This window comes from Hipposideros armiger, unplaced genomic scaffold, assembly GCF_001890085.2.
Source record: "Hipposideros armiger isolate ML-2016 unplaced genomic scaffold, ASM189008v1 scaffold_2, whole genome shotgun sequence".
Lineage (NCBI taxonomy): Eukaryota > Metazoa > Chordata > Mammalia > Chiroptera > Hipposideridae > Hipposideros > Hipposideros armiger.
Window position 1 is genome coordinate 4,461,399 of NW_017731352.1, and position 23,415 is coordinate 4,484,813.

The 23,415-nt window shown below is 34.7% G+C and overlaps 1 protein-coding gene across 8 annotated transcripts in view; it reads left to right on the forward strand.

Annotated features, from left to right (window-relative positions):
• The window catches only part of EHBP1 (EH domain binding protein 1), a 322,290-nt gene that overhangs the window by 198,072 nt on the left and 100,803 nt on the right, over positions 1 to 23,415 (forward strand). For all 8 annotated transcript variants that reach the window (XM_019634942.1, XM_019634858.1, XM_019634995.1 and 5 more), the window contains 3 exons: positions 13,162 to 13,340; positions 13,957 to 14,005; positions 19,966 to 20,868. In XM_019634942.1, coding sequence (XP_019490487.1) covers positions 13,162 to 13,340; positions 13,957 to 14,005; positions 19,966 to 20,868 — 1,131 coding nt within the window. The remainder of the gene's footprint in view (positions 1 to 13,161; positions 13,341 to 13,956; positions 14,006 to 19,965; positions 20,869 to 23,415) is intronic.

Genomic DNA, 23,415 nt, shown 5'->3' on the forward strand with positions numbered 1-23,415 from the left:
CGATTCCCCAACGCTGTTCCCCACCCCCCAATTCACCAATAAAATCTTAAAAAAAAAAAGTGAAGGACATAGTAAGACATTCCCAGAAAAAAAAACAAAAAAAAACTGAGGGAGTTTGTTACCGCTAGAGCTGCCCAGCAAGAAATGCCAACGAGAGTTCTCCAGGTTGAAATAAAAGGACATTAGATAGTAATTTGAAGCCACATGAAAAAATAAAGTTCTCAGTAAAGGTAAATACATGGTTAATTGTAAACACTAGCATTGTAGCACAATTTGTAACTCCGCGTTTTGTTTTCCACATGATTTAAAAAATTATTAGTCTAGGGGTGGCCGGTTAGCTCAGTTGGTTAGAGCATGTGCTCTGAACAACAAGGTTGCCAGTTCGATTCCCACATGGACCAGTGAGCTGCACCCTCCACAACTAGGCTGAAGACAACGACTTGAGCTGAGCTGCCAGTGGGTGGCTGGATGGCTTAGTTGGTTAGAGAGTGTACGCTTAACAACAAGGTTGCCAGTTCGATTCCCACATGGGATGGTGGGCGGTACCCCCACACACACACACACAACCGGATTGAAAACGGTGACTGGACTTGGAGCTGAGCTGTGCCGTCCACAACTAGATTGAAGGACAACAACTTGACTTGGAGCTGTGGGGCCTGGAAAAAACACACTGTTACCCTATAAAAATAAAAATAAAAATAAAAATTATTAGTCTAAAAGGTAGTATTATTTTAACTTTGCTTTGCACACTAGATTTTAAAGACTTAGTCCAAACCAAGAAAAGAAAGTATCTTATTATAATTTTAAGAATTAATTGTATATTGGAATGACAATGTTTTGAATATGTTGCATTAAATAAAATATGTCAAGTTAAAATTTAAAAAAGAAAGATCTCAATTCAACAACCTAACTTTAAAACTTAAGGAGAGGGGTGGCTGGTTAGTTGGTTAGAGTGCAGTGCTCATAGCACCAAGGTTGCCAGTTTGATCCCTACATGGGCCACTAAGCTGCATCTTCCATACCTAGATTGAAACAACTGCTTGATTTGGAGCTGATGGGTCCTGGGAAAACACACATTTCCCCAATTTAAAACAAAACAAAACTTAAGGAGAAAAAGAACAAACTAAACTGAAAGCTAGCACAAGGAAGGGAATAATAAATATTAGGAAAAAGATAAATAAAGTAGGGAATAGAAAAACTATACAACAAATGGTGATAGAACAACATTTACATGCAAAAGTATGAATCTAGACACAGACCTTACATCCATCACTAAAATTGTATCAAGTGGATTATAGACCTAAATTGAAACACAAAACTATAAAGATAACATAGGAAAAAATTTAGAAGTCTTTGGGTATGGAGATGCATTTTTAGACACAACCCTAAAGGTGCAATTCATGAAAGAAAAAATGGAAAAGCTGGATTTCATTAAAATTAAAGTTTTTTGCTCTGCAAAGGACAATGTGAAGATAATGAGAAGACAAGCTACAGACAGGGAGAAAATACATGTAAAAGACACATTTGATAAGAGATTATTATTCATATATACAACAAATTGTTATAACTCAATAGTAAGAAAACAACCTGATTAAAACACAGTCCGATGACCTTAACAGACACCTCTTCAAAGAAGATTTGCAGATTGCCAATAAGCATATCAAAAGACTTGCCACATCATATGTCATCAAGGAAATGCAAGTACAAACTATGAGATACCAGTACATATCTATTAGAATGGCCGAAATCTGGAACACTGACCACAGCAAATACTGCCAAGGATGTGGAACACAAGAACTCATTCATTGCTGGTGGAAATGCAAAATGCTACAGCTGCTTTGGAAGACAGTTTGGCGATTTCTTACAAAAGTAAACATACTTTTACCATATGACCCAATAGTTGCACTCCTTGGTATTTACCCAAGGGAGATGGAAACTTATATTTACACAAAAACCTGCATGCAGATGATTATAGCAGTGTTACTCATAATTGCTAAAACTTGGAAGCAGACAACATGTCCTTCAGAAGTTGAATGGATAAATAAACGGTGGTACATCCAGGCAATGAGATATTATTCAGAGCTAAAAAGAAATGAGTTATCAAGCCATGAAAAGATATGGAGGAACCTCAAATGCATATTGCTAAGTAAAAGAGGCCGATCAGAAAAGGCTACATACTAGGTGGTTTTAATCATATATGACATTCTGGAAAAGGCTAAACAGAGGAGAGAGTAAAAAGATCAGTGGTTGCCAGGACAGGGGTTGTGGAGGTGCAGGAAAAGGGATGAACAGGCAGAGCATAGAGTGAAAAAACTCTGTATGATATAACGATGGATATATGTCATTATACATTTGTCAAAACGGATAGAATGTACAACACTAAAGAGATAAACTATGGACTTTGGGTGATTATAATGTATCAGTGTAGGTTCATACTTGGTAACAAATGCACCGTTATGGTGAGTGATGTTGATGATGGGAAAGACTGTGCGCATGAGAGGCAGGGGTATGTGAGAAATCTTTATACCTTCCTCTAATTTTTGTGAACCTAAAACTCCTCTAAAAAAAATGAAATCTTTGAGAAAAGGTAGAGATAATTAATGACACCAAAAGTTAGTTCTTTGAATACATCAACAAAATGGACAAACCTTAAGTTAGATGGACTAAGAAAAAGAAAGCGTTAAATTACTAAAATCAGAAGGGAAAGTGAAGACATTACTACCAATTCTAGAGAAATAAGGGTTATAAGATCGTACTTTGAACAGCTGTGTGCCAAAAAACATGGATAACCTAGATGAAATGGAAAAATTCCTAGAAACACAAACTCTACCAAGACTGAATCATGAAGAAACACAAAACCTGAATAGACCTATAGCTCATAAGGACATTAAACCAGTCATCAAAAATGTCCTGACAAAGGAAAGCCCTGGACCTGATGGCTTCACTTTTGAATTTTAAAGAAGAAAAAAAACGTTATCCAAGTTTTCCCCAATACCCAAGAGGAGGGAGTGCTCTAACTCATTCTAAAAGGCCTACATTGCCCTGATACCAAAGCCAAAGATACTGCAAAAAAAGGAAACTACAGACCAATATTCCCTCATAAACACTGATGTACAAATTATCCACAACATACCAGCAAACTGTATTCGGCAGCATATTAAAAGAATTGTACATCATGACCAAGTAGGATTTATTCCTGGATTGCAAGGATGGTTTGACATATGCCAATCGATCAACACTACATTAATATAATGAAGGATAAAAATCACATGATTATCTCAATAGATATAGAAAAAGCATTCGACAAAATTCAACACCCTTTCATGATAAGAACACTCAGCAAACTAGGAATAGACAAACTACCGCAAGATAATAAAAGCAATATAGGAAAAACCCATGGTGAACATTATACCCAACAGTGAAAAACTGAAAACTTATCCTCTAAAATCAGGAGCAAAGCAAGGATGCCCACTCTTGCCACTTCTATTCAACATAGTACTTGAAGTCTTAGCTAGAGCAGTTAGGCAAGAAAAAAAATAAAAGGCATCCAAATTGGAATGAAAGAATTAAAATTTCTCTGTGCACAAGTAATATGATCACATATATTGAAAACCCTAAAGAATCCACCAAAAATCTAGAAGTAATAAATGAGTTCAGCAAAGCATACAAAGTCAACACAAAAATCACTTGCATTTCTGTCACTAACAGTAAACAGTCTAAAAACGAAGTTAAGAAAACAGTTTCATTTAGAATTTTATCAAAAAGAATAAAATACTTAGGAATTAACCAATATTAACATTACAGCATCAGGAATGCAGCACCATATCCATTTCCCCTCCCCCATGCCCCCATGAGCTATTCAGTTGTAAAGTGACAAGACCAGGTGAGTAAGTGTAGACCACGCTGGCTTATAAAGTATAGGAGCTTTTAACAGCCCATACTGACAACTATTGGATCCATCCAGGGACACATTTCGCCATAAGAATCACATTATGCACAGGGAAGGTGTGGCCTTTGTTTTTTATTAGGCATTTATAGTTTGTCGACAGGCTTCCAAGTTTAGATGCAGTTCACCAAGCTGGGATCATTTCAACAATAAGTAGTATTGCCTGGTAACATCTGACATTTCACATTACAGTAAAACCTTGTATTGCGAGTAACATGGTTTACGAGTGTTCCACACAATGAGCAAACATTTCTAATACATTTTAACGTGGTAAAACGAGCGATGTCTTGTAACACGAATAGTTTGTTTCCGGAACGAATTATGCTCGCAAACCAAGGTATTACAGTATTCTTAGTTCATTATATCTCCATGGAAATGTTTTTACACTCGAGGTCATTTCCTCACGAAGAAAGAGTTTAGGTCTGTTGGTTAAACCTTTCCCTGCAAAAAAAAAATTGGTATCTTTACAATATTGAGTGTTCTAATCCATGAATATAGTACATGTCTCTATCTTATTTTCTCACAGTAAAATGTGATAGTTTTTTTTATAGCAGTCATGTACATTATTTGTAGGTTTATTCCTTAGTAGTTGACATGTTTAGGCCATTATGAGTGGTCTTAACATTTTAAATTTTTGACTGCTTTTGTTGGTATACGGGAATGCATTTGGGTTTGTATATTGTTTTTTGTATCCAGCAGCCTCTTTACATGCTCTTATTAATGTTAATTATCTGTAGATTCTTTTGCATTTTCTGCATATTTATATTATTTGAAAATAACAATTTTATAATTCTGTTTCTTTCCCAATATTTATACCCATATGCCTTTTTCTGGCCCTAATGTAATAGCTGGGACCTCCAAAACAATGTTGACTGAAAGTGGTGCTAGAATTTCAATCTCAAAGAGAAAATTAAACGTTTCACAATTGTAGCATCTGCTGTAGGCTTTTTTCAAGTTAAAGAATCTTCGATTACTACTAGTTTGCTAAGATTATTTTATAGAATATAAATGGATGTTAGATTTTATTAAATGTTTTCAGCACTTATTTAGGTGATTGTATCTACATATTTTTATATTTTTCCGTATAATCTGTTAACAGCAAGCTACTTCAATAGATTTGCTAATGTTGTCAAATGTGTATTCCTGTGATAAATCCAGTTTGTTCGTTTATAAATTGCTAGATTCAGTATGTTAATATTTTCATTAAAACCTTTGCTTCTACATTCAGGACAGGTTTTCCTCTAATTTTGCCTTATGCTGTTGAATTTTCGTACCAAGATTTGCTAGGATCATTAAATGAGTTGGGGAATAAACCTATTTTTCTTTTCTCTGGAAGAATTTGTATAATATTGGAGACATTTCTTCCTTGAATGTTTGGTGGAACTTATCAGTGAAGTCAACTAGAATTTTGTTTATAGGAAAGTTTTTAATTACAAATTCAGTTTCTTTAAAGTTATAGAACTATCCAGGTTTCCCATTTCTTCGAGGTACACTATTTTAGGGACTTGCTTCCCTCTGTTTATCCTGGTCAGTCACACTAGAGGTTTAATTGAGTTTTATCCTTTCAACTCTTGACTTCATTGATCCTTTTCATTGTATGCTTATTTTCTATTTCATTTTTTTCATTCTCATTTTTATTGTGTTTTTTTTCTACTTTTGAGGGTGTATGTGTGTGTGTGTGGGGGGGGCTCATGTTGCATTTTGGGAGTCTACCAAAAGTGCAGCTTTACCTCTCAATTCACTCTTCCAGGTCACATGTTATGAAAGCAGCTCTGAGAGCTTTATTCAATCTCTGGTTTTCTGCTCTCTTCAGAGCTTGGCTTGGGGATAATTGTTCAACATTTCTTGGAAAGTTTTCTAAAAAAATATTTTGTTTAGCTTTTTAGAAGTTATGTTCAGTTGGTAGTCCTACTTTATGTAAGCAGGAGTTCTTCCCAATATTTTTTTAAATACAACATAATCTTCCTGACTGTCTAGTAGTCAAAGCTTGTACAGATGTAAGTGTTCTTGTTCTCACCTCTTCTGACATTTGGGGCTTACCAAATGTTAAGATTTATCCAAAATTCCCTCAGCCATTTGCAGTGATTTGCAATAATTGGGCAAAGGCTCCGAAGAGCAGCAATAGGGAAACCAAAATGTTTTAAAGCTTTAGCAGTGGTACTAGATGTATATCTTATTGCTCTGGACTTAATTAATATTAGTTCTAGTTCTAACCAATAATCTAAAATCCAACAGAATGGGCAAAGATTTTTATTAATAATACTTCTAGGGTTTAAATTGTTGGGATCAATTGCCTGTTTTGAATTAATTAATTTACATACATGGGGCAGTGATCTAAGCTCTGAAAAAGATAAGAAATTGAGACCATTCCTCATTTTAAGAAACATACAGTTTCTGCTAAAGTTCTAAATACAAATTATCTTGAAATGTGAAATGTACGTATTTAAGAGCACAGGCTCTGGAGTGGGAACATCTTGGTATAGATTCTGAGTTATTTGTAGAGGGAAGAGCAGAATATATTATAGTAAGAATACTATAAGAGAGGCACAGAGAGTCTAAAGAACATTGAAAAGGGTTCCTACTACCTGGGAGTTGGGAAGAGATTTCATGTGGCTGATGGCAATTGAACTTAATCTTGATGGTGGGATGAAATTGTAGCAGTTGTACTTGGGTCAGAATATATTCCAAGTGGGGTGACAATCTATATGATCAAAGCTTGAAAACAGGGGAACTAAGGGCTAGGCAGGAAAGCAAAGAGAATTGTTAATCATCCTAGAGACTAGATATCTTGAAAAAGATTTGTCAGGTCTCAGAAGTATTTTAACATCATTTTGTATGTTCATGAAAGCCATTAGGGTCTTTGACCTGTATTTTAAGAAGATTGTTGCTATGACAATGGTTCAGATAAGGGAGAATTTGGAAGAAGGAAGACCTATTAGGAAGATTTTGCAATAGCCTAGGCAAAGAAGTTAGATTACAAAAACGTTCCAACAGTAGGATCAAAATTGCCCATGAATTAGCTAGTAAGGGATGATAGGTGAAGGAGTTCAAAGCTGATCCTGAGATTAAAAGCCTAGACAATTGGTACAATAGCAGTATCATTTGCAAACATAATGAAAATGGAGCAGGTTGTAAGGAAAGATTATAATTATGGTTTTGAACATATTGAATTTGAATTTTATATGGCAGGAAGGACAGCCAGCTGGAAATGTCAACTTGAGATACTTTGAACTATAAATGTGTATTTGGGAATCATCTGCATGGAAGTGAAAGTTGGAGTCCTGGGAGTGAATCAGCTCAAAGAGTGGAGAGAGAAAACTATTTAGAGCAATACCTAGAGGAATATGTGCTTGTATCAGTAGAAAAAGGGAGACAGCAAAAGAGAAAGCTACTATAGTCAGGGGTAGAGCAGAAATGGAATTGCAATTTCTCGTAGCTATTAAAATTTAGGAAATTTTGTAACAAGTTATTTGACTAGGTTTTCTGAAAAAAAGATCATGATGCCATTGTTAACAAGAATACTTAGGTGGCCTTACTATCTTTAATATGTAATAAGCTGTATTAACAGAAATAATATATTAAAATGATCTATATTAGAACATAGAATTGTTAAGAGAAACAGTAGTCTCAAGTCCTATTTTTTCTCCTACTGCCACCACTTCAAGCTGGCTCCATAATGTTTGAAATTTAACTAGTTCTCAAACTGTGATCAGTGCAATTTCGTTCACACAGTGGCTGATTGAGATAGAACTGGTGGAATCACCTAACTGAGCAGACTGATCATTCTAATCATAAAGTTATAATCAGAATGGCTTTTATAAATGTCTTCTCTCAGTGCATAAAAAGGACAACTGTAATATCCGTGCTGTACTTTCCCAAGATGTTAAATAGAGGTTCCTTCTATTGTAGAAATACAAGACCTTTTGAAGAGTTATTCCAACATTTGAAAGTTTGTTTCTATGCTTAATGGCCAGATTTTGGTATTTTTCTTTCTTTGGAAAACAATAAATTACAATCATTCCAAGTTTCTTTTTTCACCAAATCCCATAAATAAATACATTGCCAAGAATTCCAATTGCTCCATTTTGCACATAGAGTATCAAGATTATCTTAAAGCTTTGTATGCAAAACATTTTTTTCAGTATCTTGAAGAAATTCATGGCCTTTGAAGTTTCCAAAAGACCCTAAAAAATAGGAATTTAAGTGCCAATAATGCATTAATGGTAGTAATAATAATTGCAGTTAACATTTACTGAAAAGTTAGTATGTGACATAGATTCTGCTAAGTGTTTTGCATGAATGTATTCATTTAACAGTATTTACTGAGTGCCAGGAATTATTTTGGACAGTTGGGATAGGTTAATAAACAAAACAAACTAAAATCCCTGCCCTGTAGCCCTTTTATTTAGTGAGGATGAACAGGTAATAAGCATTAATAATAAACATATTTTGGTAATAACCAAAATAAAATGTATGGACCGTAAAAAGATGATAAGTACTATGGGGAAAAAAAGAGTACGGTGAGTCAGGAGTGCTGAGCTGGGATTGAGTGACGGAGGTTGGTTGCATTATTAATTAGAGTGGTTAGAATAGGGCTAATGGAGATGATTGCATTGGAGTTAACCATGCAAATATCTGTGAGGAGAGCAACCAGGCAAATGAAACAATCTGTGCAAAGACACTGTAGTGGGAACAAAGTCTGGGGGTATACAAGGAACAGCAAAGAGGTCAATATGGTTCAAAGTGATTGAGGGACAGAGTGGCAATGAGTATAATGGGCAGGAGGAGAGGGAGGCAGACCTTGTTACTACAACAACACTCTTAAGTATCATTACAATCCCCATTTTATAGACAAGGGGACTGAGACAGAGAGTAAAGGTGGCAACCTTTCACATTTACTACAAAACCAGGAGCTGGCAATAGCAAGAAACAAGCAGTTTCATCCATTTATATACTGAAGGTTTCAAAATGATTTAATCGCTTATTTCTTTTTATGACCCTCTGCAAAATATTAGATGAAAGGTCAGCAGTTCTGAAGTGGATGATTCATTGAACAATGGCTGTACTTCAGTTTTCTTTCTCTGTAACCAACATGACCATTTATAGGGCTTGTAATTTCATCAAAGCTTCTTCAATACACATGACTCCCTTTTTCTTGGCAGTGCAGTAAGCATCCCTGTAAAATGTTTTAGTACGAGGGTTTTGTGTTAGGGTAAATCCAAAGTTTAGTTTAGTTCTTCCAGCCTTTTCATATTGAGCCTTCTTAGAAATAAGAATATATTCATAATTTAAAGACGTGTGTGTTTTCCTTAACTTTTAAGTACAGAAAGCCACTGTAGATTGTAATATGCTGATAATGACATTTGTACATTATCTGTTGGGTTGTATGAAAAGTCATGATGCATGTTTGCAACAGATGGCACTAGTTCATTTTTGGAAGTACTAGAGTCATTCGCATCTATGTTATTGCTATGTCATTTGACAGCTGACAGTTTTAGCTTCATTCTGAAAAGAAATTGAGCAATTTGGTTGAGTTTTGGAGATGTTACAGTAAATTGAAGATGGAAGACCAAACTGCATTTTTGCCATATTTTACTGTTTTACTTCCATAAAGAGAAGAACACACATCAAGCTTGTGAAAAGTTGCATAAAGTTTACGGTGACAATGCTCCACAAGAATGTCATTGCCATCGATGGTTCACAAAATTCCATACTGGTGATTTTGATCTCAACAACGCTCCTCAGTCAGGGAGGCCCACCGAGGTTGATGACGACAAAATAAAGGCATTGATCGAGTCAAACCCACGTTACACGACATGAGAGATTGCAGAAACATTGAACATCCATCATACAAGCATTCACAACCACCTGAACTAGCTGGGATACGTAAGTAAGCTTGATATTTGGGTTCCACATGAACTCAAAGAAGTTCATTTGACGGCGTGTATAAACATCTACAATATGCTCATTAAACGTGAGGAAAATGATCTTTTTTTGAAGCGACTGATAACTGGTGATGAGAAGTGGATTGTTTAAAACAATGTGGTGCACAAACGGTCTTGGTCCTGACATGATGATTTGCCTCAAACGATATCGAAAGCAGACATTCATCAGAGGACGGTTATGCTGTCAGTTTGGTGGGATTTTAAAGGTGTCGTGTTTTTCAAGCTCCTACCAAGGAACCAAACAATCAGTTCGAATGTGTACTGTTTGCAATTGGACAGTTTGAACGAATTCATCATCCAGAAACGTCCAGAGCTTGTTAATTGTAAAGGAGTTGTGTTCCATTGCGACAATGCGAGACACACACAAGTTTGATCACCCTGTCAAAAATTATTAGAGCTTGGATGGGATGTGTTGCCACACCCACCATACTCGCTTGACCTTGCGCTGTCAGACTTCCACTTGTTTAGCTCTCTTTAAAACCTCTTTAGTGGTATAATGTTCAATTCAGATGAGGCTGTAAATCAGCACCTTTTTCAGTTTTTTGCAAATAAAGACAGGTCCTTCTGTGAACGAGGAATTATGAAGCTCACTGAAAGATGGCAAAAGGTTATCAAACAAAATGGGCAATATATCATTGATGGATCTTTGTTCTTTATATAAATAAATGACTTTTGAAAAACAGACAAAATACGTCATGAGTTTTCCAACAACCCAGTATGTATGTTCTGATGATTAGAATGAATCAATGTAATGATAGTTTCAGGTTACCTGACCCATGTACATGCCACTCATGCTTGGAGTGAATCAATGCTTTAATAATATGATTTGATACAGAAAATATTTTTTTAATTAAATTTATTGAGGTAACATTGGTTGATAACATTATATAAATTTCAGGTGTACAACATTATAATTTGATATCCATTTACTCTATCTGTATACTCTTTGCGTGTTCACCACCCAAAGTCTAGTTTTCTTCCATTACCATGTATTTGACCTCCTTTACTCAATTCGCCCTCCCCTATACTCCCCTTTCCTCTGGTAACCACCATTCAGTTGTTTGTATCTATGAGTTTATTTTTGTTTGTTTTGTTATTTTGTGTATTACTTTTTGTTTTATATTCCACATCATACAGTTTTTGCCCTTTTCCATCTAACTTATTTCACTTAGCATAATACTTTCAAGATCCATCATTGCTGTCACAAATGGCAACATTTCATTTTTTTATGGCTGAGTAGTATTCCATTGTGTGTGTGTGTGTGTGTGTGTGTGTGTGTGTGTGTATACCACATCTTTATCCAATCATCTGTTGATGAACACTTAGGTTGTTTCCATGTCTTAGCTATTGTAAATAATGCTGCAATGAACATAGGGGTACATATATCCTTATGATTTAGTGTTTTCAGATTTTTTTGGTATATCTCAGAAGAGGGATTGCTGGAACAGAAAAATATTTCAATAAAGACAATCTTTTAAATAATAGAAAATCTAAGAAAAAATTTACTTGTGCCCAGTTCATCAATCTCCTAGCTCATCCATAGACCACTGTCCTCTCCACTTCCATATTAAGTGACTAGAGGGATTTGAAAGTCACCGTAAAAAGTCACTTTTAGGCGAAAAGATATTTAATAGTTCATTTTTGTAGATGTTAGATTAATAGTTAAAAGAGCTATTATTTATTCTAAGGTAAATATTTTACTATATTGGGATATTCCATTTTTACCTACTTATTCATATTAAATAGATCTGATCCAAATTTGTTGATTTTTATATCCTGTGAACTTTTCAGTATTTACTTTGTAGAGGTGATAATTTAAAGAATAGCACTTTGCTAGATTCATGGTTGTTTACATAACTTTTTAATCTGACAGTTAATAAAAAGTAAGAAATATATCCTTGGTATTTCTTAGTAGCTTTTCTGAGGAGCAGTGAATGCATAAATCATAATTATATTGGGTTAATGATTTTAATTGTTTAGCACTAACATGCTTTTGTCAAGTGGGGGCATCATTGGTCTTTCTTAAGTAAGCTGTGTGGCAAGAATGGTTTGCTTGTTAAACTTAAATGATATTAGGGTAAGTAATTATTCTCCTTTCACCTTATTTTTAAGGGCCTCTATTTTATGTCTATAGCCAGCACTCTTAATTGATAGCGAGATTTGACGTCCAGAAACATTTAGTAGTTTTCTTTTAAAGTTTTCAGTTGTATCAGCCTCTAAAGTTACCATCACAAAATGTGGGTGTTTTCCAGTAAAAGGAAATGTCATGATTTTAAGAATAAATATTTAAGATAAAAATCTTATTATTTAGTTTTAATTTTGTTGTTTCATTGTTGTTTTAAGTGTACAAACAAGGGGAAAACCAAGTATATGCTTAAGATTTAACACACACACATACACACACACACACACCCCAACTGACCTAATATTCTAAAGTTGCTATTAGTGATAATAAGATATTTTGAGCAATCCAAATTACATACTGTTGTATGCTGTTGCTACCAACACCTGCCTGTGGCTAATAACTCTAAATCTTTTCTGCCATCATTAAATTTATATAAGAAGTATGATTGATTATGATTATCATTGTGCTATGTAAAATGTATGTGATTACTACATTTAAAAAATTTACTATGATTTTGATCTCTCCATAACTAACAATTTGTGCTACAGTTAGACTTTCAAATACATTCTTTAGTCAAAAAGAAACTATATTGGGGTGACCAGTTAGCTCAGTTGGTTAGAGCATGGTGCTGATAACACCAAGGTTGCCGGTTTGATCCCCGCATGGGCCACCGTGAGCTGTGCCCTCCCTGAAAGAGTCAACTATGCCATTGTACCATGAAAGCAATGTGTAACCAATGACTATGGCTGTTCCCCAATTAAAAAAAAAAAGGAACTAAATTTGTACATAATTATATTTGGGGAAAATTTTGTGTGAGAGTTCCACAGATATTCACCCTGATGTGTTTAAATACTTATTAAATACATTAATATAATGTTTTCATCAATATAGCTCTTGGCCTGTTCTTACATATAAGTTTAAAATATTTCATATCTACATCTTTGTCAGGCAAATGCCATAGGCTAAAACTGAAGATAATAACTTAAGATTCATGTCTCTTTCTTGGAGGTTACAGTTGTCTTGAATTGACAATTTTGAAGAACCTAAACTGACATCAAAAGGTTTTAAATGATCTAGTAAGGTCAATTAATGTTAATTTTCATCTTCCATTAGATTAATGGTTTCCTCTTTTTTATTTTTTCTAGCCAAGTCCTATACCAAGTCCTGTTTTGGGACGAAAGCCAAATGCTAGTCAGTCGTTGCTTGTATGGTGCAGAGAAGTTACAAAAAACTACAGGGGAGTGAAAATCACCAATTTTACTACATCGTGGAGAAATGGCTTATCTTTTTGTGCAATATTACACCACTTTAGACCAGATTTAATGTAAGTAGAAAATTTTCCATTCCCTATAAATACTTTGCAAATAATAGGTAGCTTTCGAAAAAATAAAATCATTTCTTAACACATGTCTTGAAATACTTGACTTTCTGTTTCTTTTTTTCACCCACATCTCCTCTTTTTAAGAGAAGAAATAAACATATGCCAGAAAGAAGAGTTCTCCCTTCTTGATACCTAAAAACAGCCTTTTCTGTTTGGTTAAAAATTATTTTTCTCCTTAATGTCATACAAAGAACTGACTTCAAATTATTAAGAAAATTGGGTTAGTGTCAAAATGAAATGAGACAAGTAAACCTGTAACTCTTTGTATAGTGACAACAGTACAACCAAATAGTAAATTTGGTTGTCAAGGCTAGTCTCTGGGCCCCTGCCTTAACTTCTCTTTTACATGGAAGGCTTCAGGCAAGGAAACATGTAATCACTGTTTTTATTGGTTTATTTCCTTAATTTTCCACACTATTTGTTTTGTTGATTGAATTGCTGTGAAATTGCTAGTTACTCTTTGGTATTATCGAGTGTCAAATTTTTAGATTCAGTTTGTTTTTAAAACAGGTGTTTTATCAAATACTGTATATACCTACTGTGCCATTTTCTCCCTCAGTGACTACAAGTCTCTGAATCCTCAAGATATAAAAGAGAACAACAAAAAGGTAAGAATTGCCTAGAAAAAAATATGTAGTTTCAATTTTTGCTTCTCCGTAGGCTTCTATTAATTTGGGGAAAGTGAGGTGATTTTGTGAGGTCATAACTGCAGCTCACAGAATGTAGTCTGCTTCCTGCACTTAAAACAGGACGCATGGTTTATTCTAGTTTGTCATGGCCTTTACCGATTACAAATGCCAGACGGGCATCAGATTTTACTATGTGTATGAACTTCATTAACTGTTAAATATTTGTTAAAGCATATTGCTTTTATTCAGGATTTAGCTTTTAGGTGCACCGCAAAGCTATTGTGTCATCCTCTATTATGAGTTTAGAAAAATCTGTTGGGAGGAGATGAGGGCAAGAGCCTAAAGCCAAGAAAGAACGAGTATGTTCCTAGAAGCAAAAAAAATATGAACATTGGTTCCTTTTTTCATTTTCTGGTAAACTGTACACTTTTTCCACATAATTAATTAATATACTGAGGTCAGAGCTTCCCAACAGGTATGTGGGGGATATTGATCCTTTCAGCCTTCAAGGTAGCTGTGCAAAGGGCTGAGTTGCTAGAGCCCCCGGGGCCAGCTGACTGTGACAACAGGCTGACTTAACTATTTACTCCAGTGTGTAGTACAGTATTACAATTTTCTACGTGCAACATGACATGAAAAAGGAGGGAAGCACCTAACTCAACACACAGTAGGTACTCAGTTAATGGGTTTTCTGTTTATTTTTGGTTTTGTGCTGAATTGAATCATTCACCTGAAAAGTTAAATGAAATATATTATAGTCTTAGAACAAAAGTTCTTAACCTGGGAGATGTGGATAGAATTCAGAGGGTCTTTGAACATGGCTAGGGTAAAAATATATTTTATTTTCTTAAATCTTTAACTGGGATTGTCATTTCCTTCAAATTATGAATTTAGGCAATAAACCACTGTAGTATGAGCCATACCTGAGACTTTGTCATCTTTAGAATCTCAGATATTATCATATTGCTTTACAGTTACAAATACCTTTTAAGCTCATCACTTCTTCAAATTTACAGTAGTTAATGCATTAGTAAAAAAGCATATATTACTATTTCTCAAATTGAGTATTGTTAATATTTTCAGTTTTATTTTTCAATATAATTTTTTTGTAATTTTGTGTATTTTATACATATAAAACATTATTCTGAGAAGGGGTTCATTGTCACAAGGATTCATGGGACAAAGTGATTAATAACATTTGGTCAAAAGTTTTTAATCTACTTTAAATTAGATAATTAAAACCACCAATGACAAAAAGGAAAGATTTGATAGAAGTTCATTTAACAGGTGAAAATGTAAATGGAAATATTTTTTTACTTTTATTGATCTTTAAAACCAAAAAGTTGTATTATCATTAGAAAGTTTTCATTTATTTGCACATGCATGATGCTGACCCTAGGGACACACATTTTATTTAAAACTGTCAGATTTTTTTATTGAAATATGCCACCAAAAGTAATCTTTTAAAAATCAGTATAATTTTCTTCCTAGAAATCACCTTTATGGTGGGCATGCTATAAAGCAATTCATTCTTTTGAATTATTTCTTGTATAATTTTGGAGAGCTTGTATCTGTCAAAGTGAAATGCCTTGTTTTTTCATCAATTAAATTATATCTTTAGATATGAAAGTTCCTTATCTGCATATTTTGCATTTGAATAAAATACTAAGCTAATTTAAATGCAGATAAAAACATTATAAAATAAATCATTATTTTTATAAAGTGAAACTTTCAAGTTACTGTTTGAAATTTTGAAAAGGAAACATTTTTTATTTTACCTAGCTATGTATTTTTAAAGAGTATAGGGAATTTCCTGAAGGCTTAAGTTGCATTTCTTTACATTATTTTCTCAGGAACTTAATAATGATAAGCATACCTTGGATTTACATATTACTACATAGAGGAGAATATCCTATTAAGTTTTTTTCTCAATTAGACCTGGGGCAGATAATCATGGCTTTTTGAAAGGGTTTTAATTCAGATGATCCTATTCCTTGCACAATTCAATTAATAATTGTTTTTATATAGTCTTCTCTTTTCTTTTCATCGCTTTGCAACTTCTTACCTGGTATCTACCTTGAGTATCAGTTGCTACCTGCAGATTTATTTCCGGCTTCACACAGCTCTTCCCGATAACCCCATCTGCCCTTGATTGGACTTAAAGCAGCACAAGAAACAATGCCTATGTCTTAAGTTCCATGCAGACACAGAACATAACTGGAGGGCGACTCCCCCTTACCAATTAACATCTAGGAATGAATAAGACAATTTTCTTTGAAAAACGTCATTTTTCTCCACACATTAACAGCTAAAAACACAGTAGGTGATTGACCATAACAGAAGAGGTTAACCTATTGGAAAATTCCTTTATAAAGTTTTGACCTCACTTACAAGAAACCTGGTTTGTTTTTAAATGTTTTTTAGTGTAATTAGTGTGCATAAGATGAATTGATACATGAAGCAGAACACCAGCAGGAGATTCCCCACAAGGAAGCTAATCATTTCCCCAGGTCTGTAAAAAGTGCTGAATAAAAAAGGTATTTACCTGTGACATCTGATCTTAGCCAATATGTCAGTGTTTTAGATAATTGGGAAATGTTTAGAATACTGCCTGTGGTGCTTTTCCTGATGGTCTGCAATTTGATGTCTGTCAATCAAGTTGTCAAAACACATGAAGAGGAAAATGACTTTAATTTTCCTAAAAGATGTAAAATAACAAACAAGCCTAAACATGCACACCAACTGAGCCATTCTCTCAAGTAAATATTTTGAGGTCCCTATATTATGAAATATAGTGCTGTGAAAATTGAAAAGGTTTTAATATTGCAATTTATTTTTCATTTTCTTTCTAACGTATTCCACACTTATTAAACTACAGAAAGAATACAAGACAAGGATTAAATTTAAAGGTAGAAATGCACTTCTTAACATGTAAGTGCAAAAGACTGATTTCTTCTGAATTGTAATATGATTTCATCACATTTCTTTTAAAGAAAAACTTTGAGTTATGAACCTGCTTGTTACAAAGACTAGACATTTCATATCCCAATGTGAGAATATAACTCGATGATCTTTACTTTTTCTAAGAGTATGTTTAAACCTTTAGCCATATTTTTAATGCTTCCTAGCAACACAATGCTGTTTTCAAGGGTTAGGTCAGGATACTAATAATTAATTGTAAATTGAGAAACAGCTTTGATTCTTCAAAACTAGAAAAACCTGATATGCCACAGTCATTTAAAGGCTAACAAAAATAGTACAATGCAGCCTCACATTGTCAACGAGCTTGTACTACTCAAAACATTTCATTCTTTCCAAAATGGATGAAGTAAAAATGAATTCACTCTTCTAATTATGAAAATCAATGTTAATTGGGCATTTAAAAATGTTTCTATGTTTCTAGGCTTAAATAGCGCTTTCTTGTATTTCATACCAGCTAATCAAGTTAGTTCTTTTGGGATATTTAGCGGTATTTTTTCTTCGCAAATCACTGCAATTACATGACCATGGAAAAGAGAGGTTGATAGGAATGATAAAGCACCAGATGAATTATTTCTTTATACCTTAGGTCCTTATCCTTTTGTTTGATTAACTCTCATTTTTGCTTATTTTCTTTATTGGAAAAGAACATTTCAATTGTTCTTAATTAAGAACATTTTTTTTCTCTTGTATCTACCCCACCTTTACAAATTTCTGACTTGGAATTTTGTTCTGCTCATGTGGCATAATGTCAGTAATGTAAATGTATCTTCCAATAGCAAAAACAAAAATCCATTAAAATTTTGCTATTTTTTATGGTAACTTAATTTTAGTTTTTAAACTTTTTTGAGTTTTTTAAAAAAGGTTTTTATTAAAATATAGCTAACATACAATATTATGAGGTATGTGAAAAAATATGTAAATGTTTAAATAAAATTATTACAGTAAAAGACACATTGTCATTAATCCCCCTTCAAATACACCCCCTTACTTCGAACACACTTATCTCATCATTCTTGACACTTTCTGAAGCAGTTCTGAAAGTCCTCTTTTCGTGAGTGTCTTTAGTTGCACTGTCATGGTTGCCTCGATGTCCTGAATTATTTTGACTTTGGGGAAGAGCCAGAAGTCACAGGGTACCAGATCCAGTGAAAAGGTAGATGAGGACACACCGTAATATTTTTGTTTGACAGAAATTGCCGTAACAGAAACAATGTGTGATATGGAGTGTTGTCATGTTGGAGGATGATTTACAGCACACACTTTAAAACACTCCTCCTCTCAACCATAGCTCACACCCGACTGACTGCACTGAATAAGCTGAAACTTGTCACACCCTGTTTCTAAGGCTCAATGCGCTGCTTCCCATAATGAAACAGCCTTTCCGTTGGATGGCACTCGGCAGTAGCATTCACTGTATTTTGTGATCACACTTCATATATTAGTTTCAGGTGTACACCATAGTTATTCAACATTTATATCCTAAGAAGTGATCACCATGACAAGTCCAGCAACCATCTGATACTGTACCACACTATCACAATATTATTGACTATATTGCCTATACTGTATATTACATCCCCATTACTTATTTGTTTTATACCTGGAAATTTGAACCTCTTATTCCCCTTCACCTTTCCCCCCCTTTTTTGAATTTTCAATTAAAGGTGACAGTATTATATTAGTTTCAGGTACACAGCATAGTAGTTAGACATTTATATGATTTACAAAGTGATCTGCCTCGCTAGTACCCACCTGGCACTATACATAGTTATTACCATATCATTGACTATATTCTCTATGCTTTACTTTACATCCCCATGACTATTTCATAATTACCAATTTGTACTTCTTAATCCCTTCCCCTTTTTCACCGTGCCCCCCAACCTCCTCCCATCTGGCAACCATCATTTGTTCTCTGCATCTATGAGTCTGTTTCTGCCTTCTTTGTTTGTTATTTTTGTTCTTTAGATTTTACATTTAAGTGAGATCATTTGGTATTTGTCTTTTTCTGTCTGACTTACTTCACTTAGCATAATACCTTCCAGGTCCATACATGTTGTCACAAATGGTAAGATTTCATTCTTCTTTTATGTCAAGTAATATTCCATTGTATATATGTACCACATCTTCTTTATCCAGTTGGCTTTTGATGGGCACTTATGTTGCTTCCATATCTTGGCTATTATAAATAATGTGGCAATGAACAAGAGGTGCATACATTTTTTTCGAATTAGTGTTTGGGTTTCTTCAGATAAATACCCAGAAGTGAAATGCTGTGTCATAAGGTTGTTCTATTTTTAATTTTTTGAGGAACCTTCATATTGGCTGTACCAACTTGCAGTCCCACCAACAGTGCATGAGGGTTCCCTTTTCTCTATATCCTCACTAACATTTGTTTGTTGATTTATTAATGATGGCCATTATGAGTGGTATGAAGTGATATATCATTGTGCTTTTTTTGTATTTCTTTGATAATTTGTGATGTTGAGCATCTTTTAAAATGTCTATTGGCCATCTGTATATCCTCTTTGGAGAAATGTCTGTTGGTCCTCTTCCCATTTTTTAATTTGATTGTTAGATTTTTTTGGTGTTAAGTTGCTTCAGTTCTTTATAAATTTTGGATTTTAACCCCTTATCAGATGTATCATTGGTGAATATCTTCTCCAATTTAGTTGATAGTTTCCTTTGCTGTGCGAGAACTTTTTAGTTTGATGTCCCATTTGGTTTTTTTTTCTTTTGCTTCCCTTTGCCCAAGATGACATATCAGAACCTTTTTTGAGGTTTAATTTATATATAACATTATATTAGTTTCGGGTATACAACATAATGATTCAATATTTGCATATATTACAAAATGACTACATTAAGTCTAGTTAACATTCATTATTTTAATGTTTTTAAAATGTATGGATTGTCCGAACTATTCAGTATATCTTTTGTTTTTTCTTCCTTTGAAGGCATATGATGGATTCGCCAGCATAGGAATTTCCCGGTTATTAGAGCCTTCTGATATGGTTTTACTAGCAATTCCTGACAAACTGACTGTTATGACTTATCTCTATCAAATAAGAGCACATTTCAGTGGCCAAGAACTAAATGTTGTTCAGATAGAGGAAAACAGCAGTAAAAGCACATATAAAGTTGGAAACTATGAAACAGATACAAACAGTTCTGTCGATCAGGAAAAATTCTATGCAGAGCTTAGTGATCTGAAACAGGAGCCTGAACTGCAGCAGCCTACCAGTGCAGCGGTGGACTTCTTAACGCAGGATGACTCTGTTTTTGTCAATGATAGTGGGGTCGGAGAGTCGGAAAGTGAGCATCAGACTCCTGATGATCATCTTAGTCCAAGCACAGCCTCCCCTTACTGTCGCAGGACTAAAAGTGACACAGAACCCCAAAAGTCCCAGCAGAGCTCTGGGAGGACTTCAGGATCCGATGATCCCGGAATATGTTACAATACAGATTCAATTCACGCGCAAGTTTTGTTAAGCAAGAAGAAACTATTAAAAGCTGAGACTTTAGAATTAAGTGACTTAGATGTTAGTGATAAGAAGAAGGATGTGTCTCCACCGTTTATTTGTGAGGAGACAGAAGAGCAAAAGCTTCAGACTCTAGATGTTGAAAGTAATTTGGAGCAAGAAAAATTAGAGAATTCTAGATCCATGGAATGCAGATCAGATCCTGAGTCACCTATCAAAAAACCAAGTTTATCTCCCACATCTAAGCTTGGATACTCGTACAATAGAGATGCAGATCTTGCGAAGAAAAAACGTACTTCCCTGAGGCAGACAGAGTCTGATCCAGATGCTGATAGAACCACTTTAAATCATGCAGATCATTCTGCAAAAACAGTCCAAGTAAGTGAACTAAAATGATGTATATTTATATTTAGTAAATAGTGATTTTCTTTGGTTGTTTTTTTGTATTCATAGAATACTTTAAAATGTTATAAATGATTAAAGGTGAAATATAATCCCCATTATAGAAAAACATGAAATATACCCTCCTCATTTAACTTCATTTAAAGTTCATCATGTAATATTTAAGTATATAAGTAAATCCTAGTTTCAAGATTGAAGAGTGTCAGCTTTTCAAATCAAAATATTATTAATCTATAAAAACGAAATATTTTACTGTGACAATAAGTCAAAGGTATTTCAATATTCCATTTAGTAAGACTATCATTCTGAAAATGTATAATGCCATATTAAATATTTCCCATTTAAAACATTTTCTTCAAATATTTAGATTGAATTGTATTTGGTATTTTCAGTCCCATTATTATTTGTGGTTAAAAATCCAAGTAACATCCAAACTTCTCTTTGTGAGGGGAATATGGCACAGATTTGTCCTTACATATTTACTGTTTTTAATTGAATCTACAGTATCATCCATTATAACATATACTGTTATTTTATGTACCACAAAGAAAGAAAAAACACTACTAATAAAGTATGATACATGGTTTTCTTATCACATAGCATTTTTTAATTGGGGGAGGGGAACAGTGTTGGGGAATTGGGGAGGGGGACCAGACAAGTTGTTGTTCTTCATTCTTTTTTTTTTTTTTTTTTAAAGATTTTTTTTAATTTTTATTGGGGAATTGGGGAAAGGGGAACAGACAAGTTGCTGTCGTTTTGTTCTTCAATCTAGTTGTGGAGGATGTTGCTTCACTGGCCCAAGTTGGCACCATCATTGCGCTCTTCTCTGGCGAGGCAGATCAGTCGCCGGCTTCTGGACGGCCGCTCACTGCGGCTGCTGGCCACACACGGTAGCCCATGGCAACCCACTGCAGCAGGGACTGCAGCCCACGCCGTCGCCGGCGACTCATGGCAGCCCAGCTCCAGGTTGAGCTGTTGTTCAGCATCTTAGCTGTAGAGGGCAGTGTCACTGGCCCTCATATGTGGGATCTGAACCGGGGCCCTCTGGCATCCCAAGCGAGTTCTTAACCATCGCGCCACTCAGCCGGCCCTGTTGTTCTTCATTCTTAATTGTGGAGGGCACCAGTTGCCATCTGGCTGCCTGTTGGCAGCTCGTGGCCTCTAAGCTCAAGGTGCTGTGTTACAATCTTAGTTGCGGGTGGACGTAGCCACCATCCCATGTGGGAGTCGAACCCAGCAGCCTTGTTGTTAAGAGTGCACTCTTTATCCACTGAGCTATCCGGGCAGCAGCTCAGCTCAAGGTGCCGAGTTCAGTCTTAGTTGTGGTGTAGCCACCATGGAACAGGCAGTCTTGTTAGGAGCACGCGCTCTCACCAGCTGAGTCATCCTGCCACCTGTTGGCAGCCCAGCTTGGCCGCAGCATCGCTGGCCCATGTGGGAATCGAATCAGTGGTCCTGTTGCTCAGAGCTCACACTCTTAAGCTAACTCTTAACCAACTGAGCCACTCAGCTGGCCCAGCATTTTTATTTTATGCCTATTGAAAAAGTTCTTTCAGACTTATTAAGGTATGGGTTTTTAAATCAAATATATATATAGATAGATAGATAGATAGATAGATAGATAGATAGATATAAATTTTGCACAAAATAAAGGTTAATTAGTTTGTAATTAGAATTTAGAATCCAACTCTTCTGAATCACTATTTGATTTAGAGTTGTTAGTATTCCTGTTTTTCCACACAGTATTGTCCTCTGTGTCATCAAGAGTATCATGTTACAGCAGTGGTTCTCTAAATACGATCTGGTGACCACTGAGGCTCTCCAAGACTCGTTCAGAGAGTCCTCAAAATTGAAACTATTGTGTTTTCACAATAACACTAGAACATTATTTACCTTTTTAACTTTCATTCCCTCACAGGTGTACAGTGGCCTTTTCTGGAGGCTACATGATTTGTGATATCTCAACAGATCAAATATATTGGGTTGTCGGAAAAGTCATGATGTGTTTTTTTCTGTTTTTCATTGCAAAAATGTGTCATGACTTTTTCGACGACCCAATAGAAGTAGATGTGAAAATTCAGCTGCCTTTTATTAAGCCACATATTAAAGAGATTTCCAAACAAATATAAAATAATAGCATTTTTTTACTTATTTTTTGAAATAATTTTTATTAGAATATCTCAACACCTAATGCGTTTATTATAGCTATTTCTAAAGAAATGAACAAATGAATATTTTAAAATTTTCTCAGTTTTAATTTCTAAAATGACAAATATCAATAGATATAACCCATATAAACAAAAGCTTTCAGACATCCTCTATAACTTTTAAGCATCTAAAGGGATTCTGAAACCAAAAGTTTGAAAAATCTCTGATTTATAGTATTTCTCAACAATTGTCTCTGGGGTTCTCTTCTCAGTAATACTTATTGATAATAACATTTTCTTGACATTACTGGAAGGTCCCAAGAAAAGAGTTTCAGACAATAACCTGGAGTTAAGTTCCATTCTTTTTTTTTTTTTT